We start from the raw sequence: 19,990 nt of genomic DNA, 5'->3' as shown, positions 1-19,990 counted from the left end.
TGCATGTGCGTAAACAAGAATGCACATGTATGTATGAAGACTAAGAACAGCTTATTTACAATAAATACAGTGAATCCAAATTGCTCCCTCATTTGCAGTATTTTGTAGTTATGTGACTAAATTTACATATTTCAGTAATGTGAAGTTTTTAGATATTTCAATAAAAGGTCTTTTGGCTTCTCTGTAGGACTTAATAACATGGCAGAGATAATTCATTCTGAAGTGATCACAAACGTTTTATTTTGTCTATCTTCTGCCTCTCCTCTCCTCACCTATGTTTTATTTTAGCGAGTAATCTATTGCGTATAACTATTTGGATCTTCAGTGTAGCCCCACCTGAGGTCTTGCGGATGTGGAGCACATAACCGATTATGTCCTGAGTGTTCTGATCGGGCTCCCTCCAGGACACCAGGATGGTGGTGGGTGAGAGGGCCTCGGCCTGTACATGGGTGGGCACACCAGGCAGTCCATCAGCCCAGAGCACCGTGAGGCGGGCACTGGCCTGTGTGGAGCCGGCGCTGTTCTCAGCGATACACTGGTAGATAGCCTCATCATCCTGGCTTATACCATATATGGTCAGCGTGCTGTGAGAGGAGGATGAGAGAAGAGGTGGAAAAAGATGTTTAGTTTATCTGATAAGAGTTAATTGTGTAGGACTGTATATTATAGTGTTGAATAGTTGTTAATTAAAGAAATTAATTAAATTTTTCACTTTAGTAAAAGTATTTGCAGTAACAAGTATTAGTAAACAGTACTCATTGTGTAACAGTATGAACACTTTTACCTGCCTCTGTTACTAGTAACACCTGCACCTTGCATTTAAGCAGTTGAAAATCATTTCTTATGTGATTCTCTGCCTTAACTTGTAAGAGGTATTTTAACATATAACATATGGTTGCACAATAACAGAAAATGTGAAAGAACAGAACGCTTTTTGAATCGGCATCTGGATCCATATCTGTCACAAAAAACACACAATAGACAACTGGTGGTTGGCTGATAGTGGCCTTTGGAGGTTATCTATAAAAGAATCAAAATAATTTCCTACATATAACACATGAGGTATGACCATTTAAATTCATCATGTTGCTGTAGCAGAAATGCAATCTAACCATGTGGAATTGCTCATAGTGTTCAAGAGTTATGGCAGGTTATGTCAAATAAGCCATGCTCACAAGAATATGTCTAGGAAGTAAAAAAGTGAAAAGTTTTCAGACTCATCCAAATGTATTTTGGTGAACATTAGTAGAAATGTAAAGGCAGTAAAGGAAAAATCATGATGAAAAATATGCTAAACAGGGGAAATCTGCAGGCAGAAATAGCCTTTACCGATAGATTTGTATTAAATTCATGAAAACAAAACTATGCTTCATGTTTTTAGGAGTTATGAGGCTTTATTTGCTTTATATGTGAAAGCATGGTGACATTATTCTCATTAAAAATAAACTAAAGTTTCTGAAACATTCTTATGACAAACAACACCAAAAACACTTCTCCATCTATGGAAGTAACGACTATATCTACTGCTAGTAGAGTGGGAGAGTGCCTAGTCTCTCACAAGTAAAGTACCTGAACTTCAATAAAAGCACTTTCTGTACATACAGCAAAGAAGATGAATGTGACAGTATGTCAAGAGCACAAGGTACTGAGTTTAGCTGTGTGTGTGTGTTTGAGTGAGTGACAGATATTTGGGTCATATATCACATGCTACAGGCAGCAGCAGTATGTAAAGTAGATCCACACTCATGCAAGGCTCATACTTTCAAATATTCTACTGGAACTAAATCAGTGATACCTTTCTTCTATTCATGCACTCATTTGTACTCACATACCTATACACGCACGCACACACGCACACACAACAAGACATACAAAGTAAACCATTTTTCTCAATGCCTTCACCACTACTCTCTTTCTTCCAACCATCGCTCCTTTCTTCTTCTTCCCTCCAATCTGCACTGTTTTCATTGTGTATGCATGTACAGTTTTTGCATGCATGTTGAGTAGGTGTTATTAGGCGAGACAACATAATACACTGCTCTCATTGCGTTTGTCCTAAGGCAAAAGGAAAAATAAAACATTTAACATACTATGGAAACGAGGGCCTGTGGCGCTGAACTATTCTCATGCCATTTTCAATCCAAGGCCATTTCTGCTATATTTATGGTGTATGTGCAGGAGAAAAGTGAGAACACGCAAATAATAAACACCATGGGAGTACGGAAGGGTTTGAGTTGAAGCTTTTTCCATTTTGTCTATTTCAAGATGGTGTAGCCCTTCGGTCATGACATTTTAAGAGATCAGAAGCATCTTTTTCAAATAAAGGGAAGAAAACATTCTGGCTTCTACTTCTCATGATACTTTAAGTTGAAACAGTAGAATTGAATGAGCCAGGAGTTCAACCTATCCTGTAGCTTCTTGCTAATCTGTCACATGCGGTTTGTAAGAGTCCGTCAGATTTAACAGACTGTCATCTTTCTTTGACGGAGGGGTCGGATCCTCAGTTCATTAAATCAAAATTTATTAAGAAATGGCAGGACGGTCCCATGAGGAAAAACATGCAATTTACTGAACTAACAACGTTTCAGCCCTGTGCGGTATAACAAGATCTGTCACTGGCCACCTTCTGGACCTGTCAAAATGGAAATGAGAAAAGTGGCATTTCAGCTCTTGACAGACAGTGCTGACCTCACACCAGCCTCAGCAAGGTTTGTAAGGATGGATTTGTAAGGACAGGGGAGTGCTCCTCAGCAGGCAGGATAGAGGAGTGAATCATTCCATTTCCTTTTCAAAATTGATGTGCTGGGATACAATTGCAGTACGCCTCTAATCTGGGTCAGAATAGGGTGCGAGGTGGAAGAGTTTTTATTCTCTCCGATCTGTCAGGTGGATTCAATCTGGATAATTATCAGGTCAAAGAGACCTTCTGTGTTTCACCCTCTCTGAGCCAATCTCACCTCTGAACCCTGAGGTGGCAGCAGTCGCCAGCCCCCAGCTCGCTACTTAACCATCACATTTCTGACAGCCTTTCATATCAGCGATGGATGGAGTGTTTGCACACAGGCTGCCAGAGCAGACGCCAAACAGACGCAGCAAAAAGGCCCCAAGGGACGTACTGCCCGATGCCACCGGGGGCCTGGATGGGCCCCCTAAGCATGTGAGGGGAATGCGGAGACATTTCACAAGACCTTGATTGTTTCCAAAGGTACAGTAGCGTCCAACCGCATGTATGCTCACTCACATACACATGCATGAACACACTCACACATGTACATACCTCGCCACATACACGTGGACTGATGAAATTCCACACCTGCTGTCAAAACATCCAGGATGAAAGCATTAGTGGTTTCAACATTTTAGAGTATCAGAATAAATGAATGAGCAAGTGTTTTGGCCTAAATATTGAGATGAATAGTGTTTTATTCGTTTTGGCTATGACTTGATTAATCTCTAAGATTTTCATAAATGTTTGTTTTTGTGTGTTACACTCAACTAATGAAGCAAGAGCTGACTTTTATTGTAGTCACATGAAATGCAAGGCGTTTGTCTGCCAGCTTAGCACACCTCCAATGTCTCAGTGAGGTAACTCCTTTCACTGAGCCCTGATGTTCGCAGACTCATGCCGTGTTCAGCATTAAATAAGATCACGGTTGCTCACAGAATGATAGAAAATGGCAAACTATTGTCAACAATAGTTTGTTTTGCTTCACCCAGAATTCTGTGACCGGCAATATTAAACTGCACTTAGATCTACCACCAGTAACCACAGGTGTCACCAAATCAACCAGGACTGAAATCTTAAGGATTACAACTTTAAAGTTGTAGTCGGCAAGATTCTGTGTTTTGGTTTCACTTCAGCATAATTTTTGGTGCTAACCAGATTTATGGACACCTTGTACAAATATGTCTGTGAAGATTCTCAGTCATCCAGGTCATAGTTATCCAACGAAGGTTAAAGTCAGAACTGAAGAAGTCCCTTGGATGAGGGACGAAACGTCTTCCAGTATCTTCAACCAAGTCCAGTTGCCCTTGACTTTAACCTTCGTTGGATAACTTGTACAAATAGTTTGGCAAATGCGGACCTCTCTTTAATGTTTTTTTGAAGACACTTTTGAATAGATAGTTTGGTCTGATGTTTTAGAATAGATTGATCTATATTAATATGCAACAGCAGAGCAGGGCCACCATAGATCCATATAATGTGTGAGGGGGGAAAAAAGAAGAGAAGAAGCGATTTGGGAGGTATGTGGCCTGAATTTGGACTACTTGTTTGTCTTACATGAGGACCAAAGCAAAGCTGTCATGTCCTGACAGGTTGACACCATCATTTACTCATCAGTTCAAGGTCATTTCACAGATTGATAGATAAGGCTGTGGGCCAGAGAAGTGGCTCACATGGGGGCCTTGGGTCTGTTGTTTGGCTGCTGAGGCTGTGTTTATTCTCCGTTGTCTCTGAGCAGCACCCCATCAAAAGCCAGCGTGGCCATTCTGGATCCAGCAAGAGGGAAAGGGGGAAAAAAACAGGGACAAAGAGAGAACAGGAGGAAGAGGTGGGGAAGGGGGAGGGGAGGAGCGATGAGCTGTCTGTGGCCTGAGAGGAGGGAAGGGCCCAGGGATATGACTGATTACAGGCAGGGTCAGAGTTCAAGACCAATGCCCAGGCCCCAGCTCTCTGTAATGGGGGCAGTAAGGAGAATGTGGGGCACAGAGAGGGGCTGCAAACAAGAAAGGCAGGTCTTGGTGAAAGAAAGCAGGGAAAAAAGAGCGGAAAAGAAAAAAAAAACCTTTGAAGAGAGTCTGCAACGAAATGTCCAGATTTGTGTGGTAGCCTGTTCCTTCAGATGTTGGCCATTAATTATAAAACACCTCAGCGGTCACACACACTTGAAACATGTTCTTTTTTTAGGATCTTAAGTTTTCTAAATTATTTACAGAAAGAGTAAATTAGAAAAATGGGATCTTTCACTCATTTGCCACAAGTGAGAATGTTCGGCATCATCAACGGCATTATCACTTTTAAAACAAAACAGGCTGGCTTTCTACCTCAGGATAATTATTCTGTCTGATGTGAGATCACACCTTGTGCATGTTGGATGATTTCAAGTCCTTACATTAGCAACAACTAATAAGAACAACTAAATTGATGGTGCATTACATCCACATAATTAAACAAACAAGACAACAAAATCATAAATATATATATATATAATAGCCACAATAGCATGTTTTACAGGAGCCTGGTCAGCAAAAATTGGGGTAACAATAATGTGTAACGGCAGCAATGTCTCTTTACAGAAGCAGCCAATCGGCTCTTCTCTGATACCACAGCTTACAGTATTTCACATAGCTTTGTCTTCTTCGTGTGTGTTTTGTGTGTATAGTGTACATGCGGATGAAGAGTAAAGGGGCAACACGTTGAAACACATGAAATTTCATGTTTGATTATGCGGGCGCACAAAATGAATGATGACATGCACCACGGGACAATTTGTGTACATACGGGCTCTCTTGCATTTTGATTAATGTGTGTACATGCGTGCGTGTGAATGAAATGTACAATCAATTCCCCTTCCTTCGTTTGTCCGATTTGCTTTTGAAGGTCAGCATCATAAGAGACGCCTTAGGGGAGAAACCTCTGCGTGTATCTATTTACCCAAACACACACACACATATGCATAAATATTGATATATATATATATATATATATATATATATATATATATATATATATATATAAATAAAAAAATGTATGTGAACAGAATAACTTTGCTGCCCAGAGCTGTTGAATATCATTTGCATATCATTACTTTTGTTTTGGCTCCATATTTCTGAAGGTAAATTGTGCCCCGGACCCTTCCTTTTCCTTTCAGGATGTCCACTACACTAGAAAACACACCACGTGACTTCAGGCCTCAGGTAAAACTCACCTTACTGTAAATATTCAACTAAAATTGAAGAGGTGGCTATAGCTCGGTGGGAAAGCCTCTAATCATAGAGGTTAGTGGTCCTACTATCGGCTTCTCCAACATATGTACGTATAAATGTAAGTAATGTAATGGGTAATTTGACAAATGTGTCAGCTATGTCAATATAATCTAATGTAACTAACCATCTTAAATGTAATTCCACCAGATTATGATTTCTATCAGCAGAACGAGGAAATTTTATTATTGAGACAATCGGCAAAATGTTTAATGTTAACATATTCAATTTGTAACACCTGATCCTGGCAACTAAAGCATGATATTATGGTTAAGTTTAAGCAATGCAAAGAGTTTGGTTCTGCTTTAGTAAAGATTATGGGTTTGGTTCAGTATTGATAACATAAACGCATCCCGTGAAGACACAAATTCTGGTCTCGAGTTTCCAATCCACGTGTTATGTACAATTTTGACAATAACTTTAAATTTTTTAAGCTAATATTTAAAATGATACAGTTATTAGCTTTGCAAATGTAAACATTTTCACTGTTTTTCAAGATTAAAGTAAATATATTTTGGTTTTGTACTGTTGGTTGGACAAAATATGTCAACTTGGGCTTTTGGAATTTGTGATGTACATTTTATTCTATTTTCTAACGTTTCGACTAAACAATTAACTGATTTATCAAAAAATCAGTTTATCAACTGTCATCAATGATGAAAAGAATTTTTAGCTGCAACCCTACTTGTGAGTGAACGCATTCAGGCAACAGATACATTTACTCCAAAATGTACCTGGCAAAGCAAATTAGATGCATATAAAACATACAGTATCTTGGTTAATACTAAGGCTGCTTTCACACTCAGATGATCTGTAATATCATACTAGAGACTGTGATAAAAAACAAGACCGTAATATGTTCTCTCTTCTCACAGTTCAGCTACACAGTGCAAACTCTTAAGATGCACATGAAGCTGCACTGTTCTTTAAATGGCTGACTGCATTTCCTGGTCAACTAGCTGAGTTTATGAGCTAATTAGCTAATGGTAGGTCTCAAACTGAGGCCTGCTTCTTTAACCAATTACAGAGCGGGCTTTGAGATGCATGAGATCCATATTACAGCAGGTCTATAGCATGCGCTAATAATGGCAAGGTTAAACCCTGCTCTGATGCTCTGACTACCCGCTCTATTTTTCTCTCTCTCTCCTCATTTATTTTTCCTGCCGACTCATCGTTCTCTTTTGACCACCCATTAATTTGTCTTTTTTCTGTATCTCAGTCTGGCCTCTCATTTATTTCTTCATTCTCATCTTTCCTCCTCTGTTAGTCCGGCACGCCATCTCTCTGACTAATACGGACTGGTGGAGGCAAGTGGGAGTGGAGCAGTGTATGTGAGCGATGGAGGTGTCTACTACCTTCACTCACTGCTACGGAGTGCAAGTATTGATTTTCTGGTAGCATATGTAACATATCACTTCATATTTCTCTCCTCTGAATTCTAACAACATACACGGATGGTTGGCTGCCAGGGTCAACTGGAAAACTGGAACTTTCCGTGCACAGTAATGCATAATAGAATTTATTCAAAAACACATTTGCGGGATGGATAGAGTATAGCAGTTTGTGATCACACACCCTGCAAACAGTATTAGCAACACGCTGGACACTTATGTGTTATCCTTTTTAAGTAATGCCTTGAAATCAGGTGCAGGAAAACTGTAGAAACTTGATCATGTTCAGCCATCAGTCTGTAAATCTCACATGCAGTTTATCATGCTCTTAAATAGCAAATAAAACCCAGAGCAGAAAAGCGGGTCCAATGTGGAATTAATCCACAATAATCCATAACATTAAAAGAAACTGTACTGTAACACATTAAAACAGTCACTGCAACATGTGTGAGGTGCTGAGAATGGTAACAGAGTTGGTTGCTGGGTCCTCTTCCTCATGACATTCCTAGGGACCGCCATGGGAAAGCATCCAACATCCAGTCAATATGCTACTCACATACAAAGGCACAAATAAATTGAGGCTCATGTCTTGGCAGGCATGAATTCCAGCAGCTGCCGTTTTAAAAGCAACAGAAACCCTGAGAAACTGAACATTTGATGATGCCAATAATCCAATCAAGGCAGCAGTGATTAATACTGACACCCATATTACACATGTGAGCTGGGGCCAACTTTGTAAGCATACAGTCAGTGTCATGAAGGTATAGTGAGAGAAATTTGGGTTGTTAATGTTAATGAGCACATAAATTAAAAGCTAAAAAGACAAATGTATTGCTGGCAGCCCAAAAGTTACTTTTATCAACGGCTTACAAATTATCCATAAACAACTTATCATTTATTAATCATTAATAAAGCAATTGACCCTTCGCTAAGCCCCGCCCCCCTTAGTAACTGTTGCTAAGTCCGACAAACTGTCTATTGCTACACTGCCCGGAAAAATATAGTCAAATTTGTTGGAAAAAGCGATCTCAGAAAGAAGCAGACAGTTTTGCAGTTGCATTATACATTTGAAGGTTGTATTCAGGCTGTCAGACTGACTCAAACTGACGAGAAAAATGAAAGATAGAAGCTAAAACCTACTGATCACACAGTACAAGTGAAACACCGCATCCCCCGACGATTGAGACAAAAGACAACGATATGAACGATCAACAGTGTTCCTGTACAGCTGGGTAGGCCTATATTCATTATTACAATCATTAAAAAGCAGAACAGTAGGGCTTTATTACGTTAAATGCAGTAGGAAGTTAGCTAGCGTTACCTAACTAACATTACATTGGGAACAATCCACAGCTGACATTTTTCTGGATTTGTTTTAGGTTATGGAAAGAGAATAAATCGTACTTCTCCTTTCAGCCTGTCTGGGTAGCGACTATAACTATTACAAGATTCCCCAGGAACAGCGTTTGACCAGATCTTAGAAAAATACAGCCCATAAAAGCTAGAAAACGACTCTTTCTGCATTACAGTCAATGAAGCGCAGCCATGAAAATGTGGGACCCCAGTTAGAGCGAGTCCTATACTGCGCTGTGATTGGCCAGCTGCGTATTCGAGACGTGGCTTAGCTAAGGGTCAATTAGTTAGACCGCAAAAAGCCAAAGCCTTTACATTGTCCTCATCCTTATAATTCTGTGGGTATTCCAGTATATATAAATACCTTTCTGGATATCAGGGGGAATTTTCTTTTTTCTATAGGCCTACCTGTTGTTTTTCTTGAGTTTGACGTGTCCCCTGGGCTCCAGAATCTGCCCATTCTTCAGCCAGGTGAGCTGGGGCTCAGGCTCGCCTTGTGCTTGGCAGGTGAAGACGGCGGTGGTGCCGACGGGCCGAGCGATAGACTGCGGCGGTTGAACAAACTCTGCTGGAGCTGAAAGAGGAGGGAAAATGAGAATCACATAAGTTTTCCTGGTTCCCAATACCAAAATGACTGATTTGAGCAGGATCAAGAGTTGCAAAATCTTAAACTACAAAATGAGATTGATAAATAGACAAGAGAGAAAAAGCAAGAGAGTGAGAATGAGAGAAGAAAAATATGAGAGCCTGCAGGGTTTCCAAGTAGCTGCCATTTATTAATAAGAAGCAGTGTACTGTATTATAGCTGTTTTGTATAAACACTGTTGCATAATTCAGGGTCAATTAGCAGGATTATAAGAGACACCAGATCAATGCTGTTGGAAATAAATAAAGAGAGAGAGAGCAGGAAAGTGGAAGGAAGAGAGCAAGACAATAGGAGTCCTGCTCAACAACACACTTGGAACTACTTGCCACCAATGTGCTTTACTACTTACTGACTTTAAATCACAGAATAATTACAGTTACATCCGCTGGGGTTTAAATTCCTGAGTTGGTGTTTTTATTTGAGATGACACACATTGAGTTATTATATCAGCTTCTCTGCACTTATTATTGTCCCAGCGGTTAACAGTGATTTGATAATCTGAATTATTTACGCCCATATTAACTCAGAATTTTTTTTTATGGTAATTATAATATCTCATAGTCATCACTAGAGGGTAGGAAGCTGGCACACTAAGCATGTCAAATTGCCTGTTGAATAAAAGCTCCACTGTCCTGCCTTCCTTTGGTCCTAATCATTTAACCCATCATTACCCAGTGGGACAGTGCAACTGTAGTCAAATTGTAAAATTACAGTTTTAGCATGCTGGTTGGGGAAAAAATCAATTAAATTGTCCTGTTGTTTAACACAGAGAGAAACCTGGATCAGTGTGGTGATTCTTAACCAGTGACTCTTGGTCATAAAAAACCTAAAACAATGATTGGGTGTTTCTTTTTTTGGCATCTCTTTAATTCATACAATGTTTATAGTATAACATTCAATATTTGTTATTGGCAGTTAATCCTATGAAACGACAACAAACCACAATGCAAGTAGATGGGCCTCTAAACTGCAAGATAGGTCTAAGAAAGTTTTGATCGCAAACTGTGTCAGACTGTATGTTATCAATTTTGAGGCTTGTCAGATGATGTAGCGCTAAGATGTATACCGGAAAAGCTGAACATTTGGTGAACTATAGAGTATTTACAGCTTCAGTGTATATGGGATTGAATTGAAACAAACTGCAGTGTCCATGATTATCGTAATTAAGGACCAAGTCACTAAAAATTGTTTTTGGACCACAATGGAGCTATATGGCACAGAAGAATAAGTTATATCAAAATTTGGCTTCACAGACAACAGTTATTTGTCAGATCAAGTTACTGTTGGTTCTTTTCAATGTATTTGTTGACAAGAAGAAAATTGAATTTAATATTGAATATCTCCACTGATACTTGATACTTCTGATACTTTACATTGTGTCGAATTTATTATTTCCTTCTGTTTCAGTTGTTTTTATGCCACTGGTCTGTCCTCCCTCTTGTTCCCACCCTTTTTCAATGTACGCATTTCCATTCTCCCACTGGGACCCTTAGGCACTTGCATGGAGGCTGCTGACAGCGTACAGTGTAGGATGGTCCTTTCATTTGTCTTTCCCTCCTCAATTCGCACTTTCTCTCTCTCTGTTCTTCTTGACTTAAAGGTGAAGGTCAGAGGGAGCTCTGGAAGATATTGATTTGCACCTGTATGGGTGTGGGTTAGACCAGATTAGCACCATCCATCCATCTTGCTCTTGTTTTTCCCTTTTGGCTCTCACACTTTAACTCCTCCTTCGGTCTTTGTTTCTGTTACCTCTATTTTTGTACACTAAAGGAGCCAAAATGAATCTAATTGATTTGTTATATTAGAATTAATTTTTAGATGAGTCAGGATAAGTGGTTGACGATGAATGGATGGATGGATGTTAGATGAGTGACGGTTTTCCGTCAAGTACTCTTGTCTGCATTCATTTGGAGATAGAGGTTCTGACCGCTCACATTCAGATGTGTGAAGTGGCTTATTTACTCTACACTAGACATATTCTTCAAGGACAAGCGGTAAAAAAGATTTTTTCTTATAATGAAATAGGCTATCTGATTTATTTGAAGTTAACAGTACACCTCTATTTCCACAAATCAATAACAAAAATCAAAAGACATTAATACATAATTAACATCCATGGCTTTTCTTCTTTGTTCTTGCTAAGGTAGGAGCTTATCTCAGTCTTGACAGGCAGCTAAAATGAAATATTGATCAGGATCAATACCATCTGATGTGTCCATCTGATCAATATGTGAGCAAGGCAGATGCTGGATGTTTCCTGCTTGGTGACAATTAATGCACAAGGCCACCCATGCCTTGTCTCATCTCACTGGTCAATACCATCCATCTCTCTAACCCACCATCAAGCACTTTAAAAGTACTGGTGTAGAATTCCAATATCTAGTGACTACTGAACTGTCACCAGCAATAATATTGATCCAAAACTCAAAATATAATCACTGTTGTCCCGTCAGTGTCTATGTATTTGGTACACGTATGGTTACCAATGTGTTTTTATGTTTTGAATGATTATGTCCTCGCCTCTCATATGCCTCACAGTGGTTTGGTCCACTGCCTACCCTTTTCAGACCCTCAGCGACTTTATTTCTAAAAAGCAGCTAACGACAAATCTAGTGCGTTACTCTAGACATCAGGAGGAAAGTGAGAAATATACAAAAGTCTATTATATTGTAGGCTAATGTGCATAACACAATGCGCATGCAGGTAGGATTAAGAGTGAATATTGAGTCAATATTATTATTATATTGAGTCAAGCAAAGAGGCTTATTAGCTTATAATTTAGAAAGTTATAACTGACGGGTGAGATATTTCTTCACAATAACTTAAGCCTATATAGCTGTTAAAGTGCCAGAAAGTTGCCTCTTTTCTTAGCTTATAGGAATGCAAGCAGTTCATAGGCCTTTAGTAGCTAGTATAATATCACCAAACAAAACAGAGTAATAAAATATTGAAAAAGGACTTTCAGAGCAACATGTTAGGCAGGGAGACTGTATAGATGTCCACCCTCAGAATTCACCAGCTTTACCTTTTCACCAACTCCTACCTAATCTTTTAAAATGGCATATCCCTTTTTATCCAGAACTCACCTTGGACCACCAGACGTCCCTGAGCAGTCCTACGAACACGGGTCCCTGGTTTGTTAGCAGCGCACACATAGACCCCTGAATGCTGCACACGAACATCTGAGATCATCAGGTTCCCCGTGCCGAGTACCTGGATTCCCTCCACACCGATGGGGCGGCCGTCTACTCAGGGGAAAGAAAGAGAGACAGTGAGCAGTTGTGAAAGAGGGGAAATAATTGATATAGGACATCAAAGAAAGACCAGGTATGCACATGTACAGTATGCCTTCATGTCAGGGTAAACGGATGTGCGAGTACTACAGTACAGAGTGGTTTAATTAAATGTGTTGCCAATTTACAACCACGCGTTGACGGAGGCAGTGCTATTTCTGGGCCTCCAGAACTCAAGGATGAAGCTTTCACAGTGAAGTGTGTGATTCTCAGAACTGTAATGTCTTGTGACAAAACCTGCCAGTCCAGTAGACACAAGGATAACAAAGAGAGGAAGGTCACTGAGTTTGTTGTGTGCGTGGCATTCAGGATGCAATTCGTTGTCTGCATTGGCAGCTTTTGATGGATGTCAGAGTGACATCCTAAGCCCCAATCAAACAGAGCGCAGTTTTTGCAGTGAGAGGTGTCTTTTTCCAGTTGTATTCTATAGGCAGTAAGCGTTTTGCTTGTTGCTAATGGGCCCTTGGCACCTCGCGTTTAAGAAATGTGCTTCACACATTTTTGAAGCTGTGAACACTCAGTGACGAAAAACACCCGACATCATTTGCTTTTTTCCCCCCATTGTCCAATCGGATCAGTGTGTGAGTTTAATTCAAAGCAAATTCACGTTTAGTCTAAGGTGATTTGGTGGTGGCCTTTAAAAAAATGCAGAGCTTCAACAAAAAAGGTGTTTTGTTTGGGTCCTACCAAGTGTGTTTCTATTTTAAAAAGAATCATCAGGTGTCTTAATGTTTTACTGTGAATTATTTGAAGTGCAGCTTTTCAAATGGATGCTCAGTTAATTAAAGCTATCAGACTTGAACAGGAACTTTTTTCTTTATGCCTTTGACTGCTAAAGATTTGCTTCAACAGTAGATGTTCCAGCCTCCAGTGGGTGACCAGAAACTCTAACTGTTACTTCTAATCTCCTATCTCCCTACACAATCCTTAACTGCCTCCTCTCTGCTCACGCTGTACTTACATGATAAGCTCACACTTTCTTGTGCTCCCTCTCTGCAGTCTCAACCCCAACAATGACTACATTCTGCTTCTGATATTAGCTTTGGGGCAAAGGGGGTAATTTAATCCTATCTCTCTATGACTTCCACCTGCAGCCTATAAGCCTGTATGGTCCAGATTTGATGTGCTACAAGGCTAGTCAGGGAGGCAGGGAGATAGGCAACACACTGGACACATGGAGAAGCAGGAGCTCCAGACAGAAACACAAACCATATCGTCACTGGTCGGCAGTGTATTTTTAGGTGTACTTTCATATTTTAGTGCTAATACAGTTATAATACAGTTTTAATCTTTAATAACAACTTGTACTACTGCATGTATCAAAATGACTCTTAAAACACAGCAATATAAAACAAAAATATATAGAAATAAAGGGATTAACAGTGAGACAGGAAATTAAATCTGTCAAATAAACGAGAATATAGTCAAGCACTAAAATCAGTGTTAAGCTGCTGTGAATAGAGGAGTTTCAGATGCCCTTTAATTAGATATGTTCACTTGTCCTGTATGGCAAAATGCAATTATCACTGCAAACACACAGCCCCTTTTAGATTTTTCTAAGCAGAGGATTAAAGAAATTATAATTTCTAACCAGATGATAAGAACAACCGTGTTTGAAGACCTCTCTCACAGCTTTCTGGGTGATGTCTTCATTTCAGAAAACCCTCAGAGGATTATTGAAGTCAGTTCAAAACTTAACTGGCAGTCAGTGCACTGATGCCAAACAGTGATATGAGCTCCACAGTCTTTGTAAGATATCTTGCAGCTTCATTTAGACAAGATGTAATCTTGTGGTGATGGATTATGAAGAGGACAATATTTGTAATTAATCACGGCAAATTATTGAGATGAAATAAATCACTCCAACGTGCTTTCCAGTGCTTTTTCTCTGCCACTGTGATGTGTTTTATTGCTACTTCTGAATTTTTCCATTATCACTAAATAACTCACTGGACTGAGAAGTAACAGTCCAGTGGGCTTTTGTCTTAACAAAGGCAGTTCTTTTCTTGCCCTTTTCTACTATATTTCTTTCTCTCGCTTTCCCTCCATCGGTTTCTCTCTGTCAGGCACTAATTAACTTAGTGTCAGAAAAGAAAGAGCACAAGCTAGCAGGTTGTGGTGCTGCTCAATGAATAGCTGCAAACAAACACTGGCATTAAGGAGTGACTGATGTGAAACTATCAGATTCATTATGCAGCTTATTCCAGCCTCCCCGCCGTAATCTAATACACACAAAGCCCATCGTGTTAGCATTTCATTCTAGCGACATTGTGTAAGGCAATACCTTCAATCTGATTATGCCCAACTGCTTGGGAGGGGTAGCAATTTATATTTGGAACAGAAAATCAGATTGGATAATAGGTAGAGAAAACATATACCGGATTGAAAAATCAGACATGACAGACTTTGAGTGATAGTCAAGAAAAATTGCACATGGAGGGAGGAAACTCATCTGTCTCAGCACCTAATAGCAATTACTCAGAGGCTCTCCAGTGCTTCGAGGGAGGTTCAACTTTACAAGGAGGTGAAGCATGCATTTATCAACACAGAGTCCAACATAATGTTTAGCCCTAAGGCCTAATGTTGAATCCCATTGCTTCATGTTTATACAATAGATGCTCTACTGTATCAAATGTATTCTGTGTACATTACACACTTCAGGACAGTTCAAAGCTGTGCTGCAAAGAACATACAAACCCATGAGAACGCAAAGCACATATGACCCACACGAAATACTCAGATTCCACATGCATGAATGCACGCAGAGATTGTGCTTCGGCTCACTGACACATAATTCATCAAACACAAAAAATTAAAAAATTAATCAAAAAAAATCAGACTACATATATGCACATTCTGGGGCCTTTTCTTTGATCTGATCAGGAATTTTTCTCACCTAGTCTGCTCCAAGACACGATGGGCCGAGGGTATCCGGTAGCAACACACTCCAAGATGGCGGTCTGGTGAATAGTGAGGGTGAGGTTTTCTGGACCGACCAGGATCATAGGCTCTTTGTAAACAGATGACTGGGAGCCTGGAAAACAAGGGGAGAGGGGAGCACAAGATAGGAATGAGCATGATGGATGGAATCCTTTAATTGGGTTTCTCTAGAGTGCTTAGCTCGATATGTTGTATCTCCTAGATCAGGCAGAGGAACAATAGGTTTGGAAAACAAGAGGAGAATGCAGTGCTTATATTCGAGCAGTGATGGGAAAAACAAAAGACCGCAGGTGTGTACCCTCGGTTCCATGTGACAAAAGACTGCTCATAGTATGTAGACATGACATTCGTTAAATATAACAACCTGAAACAGTGAGGAGTGCCTCAGTGCTGTGTTTCACTCCTGCGCTGTTGTGGGCCACACAGCAGAACTTTCCACTGTCCTCCTCACGCACTCCTGTAATCTGCAGAACACCTGTAGGCAGAAGAGTGTACCTACGAGAGAGAAAAAAAGCCAGAAGGAAACAAATACGATGAGACCTGGTAAATGACCTATAAAGGTCTGCTGTCTCTAATTAGTGTCAGGCCGTGATGTGGTTTGGTCCAACCTATCGTCCTTGGTGTCCACAGCGCGGCTGTCTTTTTCCCAGCTGATGACAGGCTCTGGCAGACCATGGATCTGGCACTGGAATCTAGCCACACCAGACTCCTCAGCATGCACCGACTCGGGTTGGACATGGAAGTCTGCCATGGCTGTAGAGGGATGGAGAGAGGGATATTAGTTCGTAACATCACAACACATCTACAGAGCAACAAGCTTGGCTGCCTACATACATATTTATAGGCCAAGTATGGAGAATTCTCCTGACAAGTTCACGTTGTCCTTCGCCATCGAACCATTATGTCTGCTGGTAAAACGCTTCACAACAACACTGTGTGATGTGCCAATGTCACGTGCACACATTCATTAACACATATTATAGAGAAAATTCAAGATAAGGGACAATGACTCACAGGGGGTGAATACTGACTGACTGATAAAACAAAGATTGAGATCAATGTAGAACTGCTGTATTTAGAACACAAGGATTAGCTTATATAGTAGTGTTCAAAACAATGTGCACACTGCTCTCTTTACTAACAGATAAATTAGTTATGCAGTGGTTAGCACTGTCGCCTCACAGCAAGAAGGTCATGGGTTCAAACCCCGGTTGCCCCGGCCTTTCTGTGTGGAGTTTGCATGTTCTCCCCGTGTCTGCGTGGGTTCTCTCCGGGTGCTTTGGCTTCCTCTCACCATCCAAAGATAGGTGGAGAAGAAGGTGACTCTAAATTGTCCTTAGGCATGAGTGTGAGTGGTTGTTTGTCTATGTGTGGCCCTGTGATGGACTGGCGACCTGTCCAGGGTGTACCCCGCCTTTCGCCCGATGTCAGCTGGCCCCCCGCGACCCTGTACATGGGATAAGCGGTTGACGATGGATGGATGGAGGATGATGAAGATGAGAAGGTACAATACTACCAGCTGTAAAGTTTTTTCTCTTTTTTCCCTCTTCTCACTCTTTTCTAAACAAATCAATACACCCCGTGGTTCAGAAAGAAAGCTAGTGTGTCCACATGCAGGATATATATGGAGACTGAAACTATACCGACACCCATGACCACTAAGAAAAGTAATGCTTTGGCTAACCTGTACACACTAAAGGACTGTTAGATGCTCACTGTTGTGGCATTCCTCAAAGGAAATGTTGAGAAATTACAATAAGATTTTGAATTTTGCATATTTTTGCACAATATGCTAATGTCATGTCAATGCCATGTCCGGTGTTGAGACTTATGTGATGACTACTCTCTAGTGACTAGTGTCATTTAAGAGAGTTACCTTGTGATGGAAGTCAAATGGAAGAGATGTAGAGTATATTTCAGTATAGCTTCTTCTTTCATTAGTCAGGAATATCTGATTAATGTTACTTCAATCCAAATGCTGCATAAGTGTAGTTCCAAATCTTACAGTTATTTCCTAGAAAACTGTCTAAAAACCTTCCCTGCAAATGCCATCATGAAGAAACACATTCAAGTTATAGGAGTATATCTGCCATTCCTGCTAAAAGAGAAGACATAACACGTGTACAACTCTCCAAGCCACAATCAAAGACAACACAGACACACACACATTGCCACATAGCAAAACCAGTATCAATATCCCTACACAGAGCCTCATTCAGCTGCACTTCACATATCTACTCCCTGCAGAACAAAGGCGGCATTGGAGGTGGAGCCAGAGACAAACTCAATTAGAGAGAGGCCCTCTTCTTCTACAGTTCTCCCAACTTCTTCAACACAAGTGTACTCATTTAAATGTCAACCATAATTAACTTGGATGTAGGAGGACTTATCTGAACACTGTTAGCATAACAAAAGGGATGGACCCCTTATTATTTCATAACCTCCTGCTCGTCCCAACCTGTAGCCTGAATAAATTCATTACTCACAGGATGAGCAAGTAGTAAGCAGCACTTCTTCTGATTCTCCTGTTAGTTTCCCCCCCTTTTTTTATTCTGCTCTGCAGACAGTGAGTTTAAATTATTTACTGACTTGCATTGAATCTAGTCTACTGACATGTCGGTCATGTTTATTTTATACTTGTGAAGGTTTGATATAGAGACATAGTACAGTTTAAAAAGTCTGTATTCAAATAAAAGTAAACCATTGTTTTTAATGGGCAAGAGATGGAGGGAAAGACAGAGGGAGTGATATACTTCACAGAGACAGTACTTTACAACAGTGTAGCTGCATCAGTGGTCTAACGCTGTCATTATTCAATTTCCAAGCTTAATGAGAAGTGTGGCATTCTCCAACACGACTTGACCTTAGATCTCTGAATAGATGTATGGAGCTCTGATGAAAATGAAACATGCTAATTTAGTATTCATCCAGTACTCTTTCTAAGCTATCTCTGTGAGAAGAGATAGGACATTTACTCTCCATTATGTTATCTGGAGTTAAAAAATTCCTAGAGAATCTGACTGTTACTCACCCTGACAGATTTCTCTTTCACAAATGTTTTATTTTGCCTCTCTACTATAAGGCAACACTTTAACAGCTGTATATCTTACTGGGGCAATTCAGCTTAAGTGCCTATCTCAAAGGCCCAACTGCAATTTTTCCACCTGGGACTCACAACCCTCTAGTCATAAAATGTTTTAGGCCAAGCATTGATGACTTAAAAGTCACAAAGAACAACAGTAATATTTTATCACCTAGCCACTGTTATAATACATATACAGCTCTTTACATGTTTTTTAGATGATAACTATTCCCATTTACTACAGTGAAAAGCAAGCCCTTAAACATTCTTCACTTTCATTTCAATTTAATAATGTAAAACACTGACAATCATTGCAAACTCATCAGAAGTATCAAATAATTGTATTCTTCAAATGACACAATATTGGCCAATTAGAACATTTGCAGAGGTTCTCACTTCTTTTCAAGAATGAGTGTCAACAAAAGCAATCAGCAGTACTTTCTGTCTTGGCCTGCCTTAATGCGGAGCCCGGAGCAGACACTGCCAGAGCATAGCATTGAATTAAAGGCCTGCAGGCACTGCCACTGCTGATGTAGAATGGTTAGATGTAGTGGAACAGCTAGGGAACCTTCATAACACAATCCACATAAAACAAGGAGCTCAGAGTGACAAACATGATTATCAAGCTCGCTGTCTTGGAAAACAGTCTCAAATTAAGACACACACATGCTCACATACTGGTCCATGTGTAATGGGGACACTGGGGACATGGAGAAAGAAACTAAATTGCACTTGAATGCTGAAGAACAAAGGAGTTAAAATGGAGGACCTGTGCCTGTAGGAGCTTTCCTGTGCATCTCTGCCAAGTAGTCATGGTGTCCACTGATCTGGCTGTTCTGTGAGTATCCGCTGACATAACCCCCCTAACGGGCCCCACCCTTGGCCCTCATGCATAAAACATGGTTTCTGTATGAGGCCTACACCCCTGCGACTATCAGCACACTCGTCGAATCAGACGCAGTCAGAAAAATAGGGTTACATACACAGATAAACACATACAGAAGCAGAGAAACTGGTTAACAGTCTGGATGTAAAGGAAAACAGACACTCGTAATCTGCATTGTGCATTTACCTGTTTATTAGGTTGCAGAGTCAATCCAAAGGGATATAGCTCAGCTACAACACACACATAAACAAATACAAAGAACTGCTTCAACAGATACACACAACTATATCGAATGTCCTTGACGTTTTAGGATAAGACACAGACAAGGCAATGAGACACTCATCCCAACACCCAGCCCCAGCAGACATGTTCCTCTATTGTTTTTTCACTCTTCCTTTGCTAAGTGTTGATGGA

At 40.3% G+C, this 19,990-nt stretch overlaps 1 protein-coding gene across 1 annotated transcript in view; it reads right to left on the bottom strand.

Moving 5' to 3' along the window:
* Positions 1-19,990, bottom strand: part of igdcc3 (immunoglobulin superfamily, DCC subclass, member 3) — a 64,120-nt gene that overhangs the window by 10,772 nt on the left and 33,358 nt on the right. The window contains exons 3-8 of the mRNA XM_038702088.1: positions 16,217-16,361; positions 15,973-16,103; positions 15,565-15,702; positions 12,462-12,620; positions 9,138-9,303; positions 337-584 (exon numbers count right to left, since the gene is read on the bottom strand). Of these exons, the coding sequence (XP_038558016.1) occupies positions 337-584; positions 9,138-9,303; positions 12,462-12,620; positions 15,565-15,702; positions 15,973-16,103; positions 16,217-16,361 (987 nt within the window). The remainder of the gene's footprint in view (positions 1-336; positions 585-9,137; positions 9,304-12,461; positions 12,621-15,564; positions 15,703-15,972; positions 16,104-16,216; positions 16,362-19,990) is intronic.

The sequence above is a fragment of the Micropterus salmoides genome, unplaced genomic scaffold, assembly GCF_014851395.1.
Source record: "Micropterus salmoides isolate LMB-PRFRI ecotype aquatic unplaced genomic scaffold, ASM1485139v1 Ms_hic_scaffold_6, whole genome shotgun sequence".
NCBI classification, from domain to species: domain Eukaryota; kingdom Metazoa; phylum Chordata; class Actinopteri; order Centrarchiformes; family Centrarchidae; genus Micropterus; species Micropterus salmoides.
Note: the sequence above shows the minus strand (reverse complement) of the source record. Positions and strands in the feature narration are given on the sequence as shown.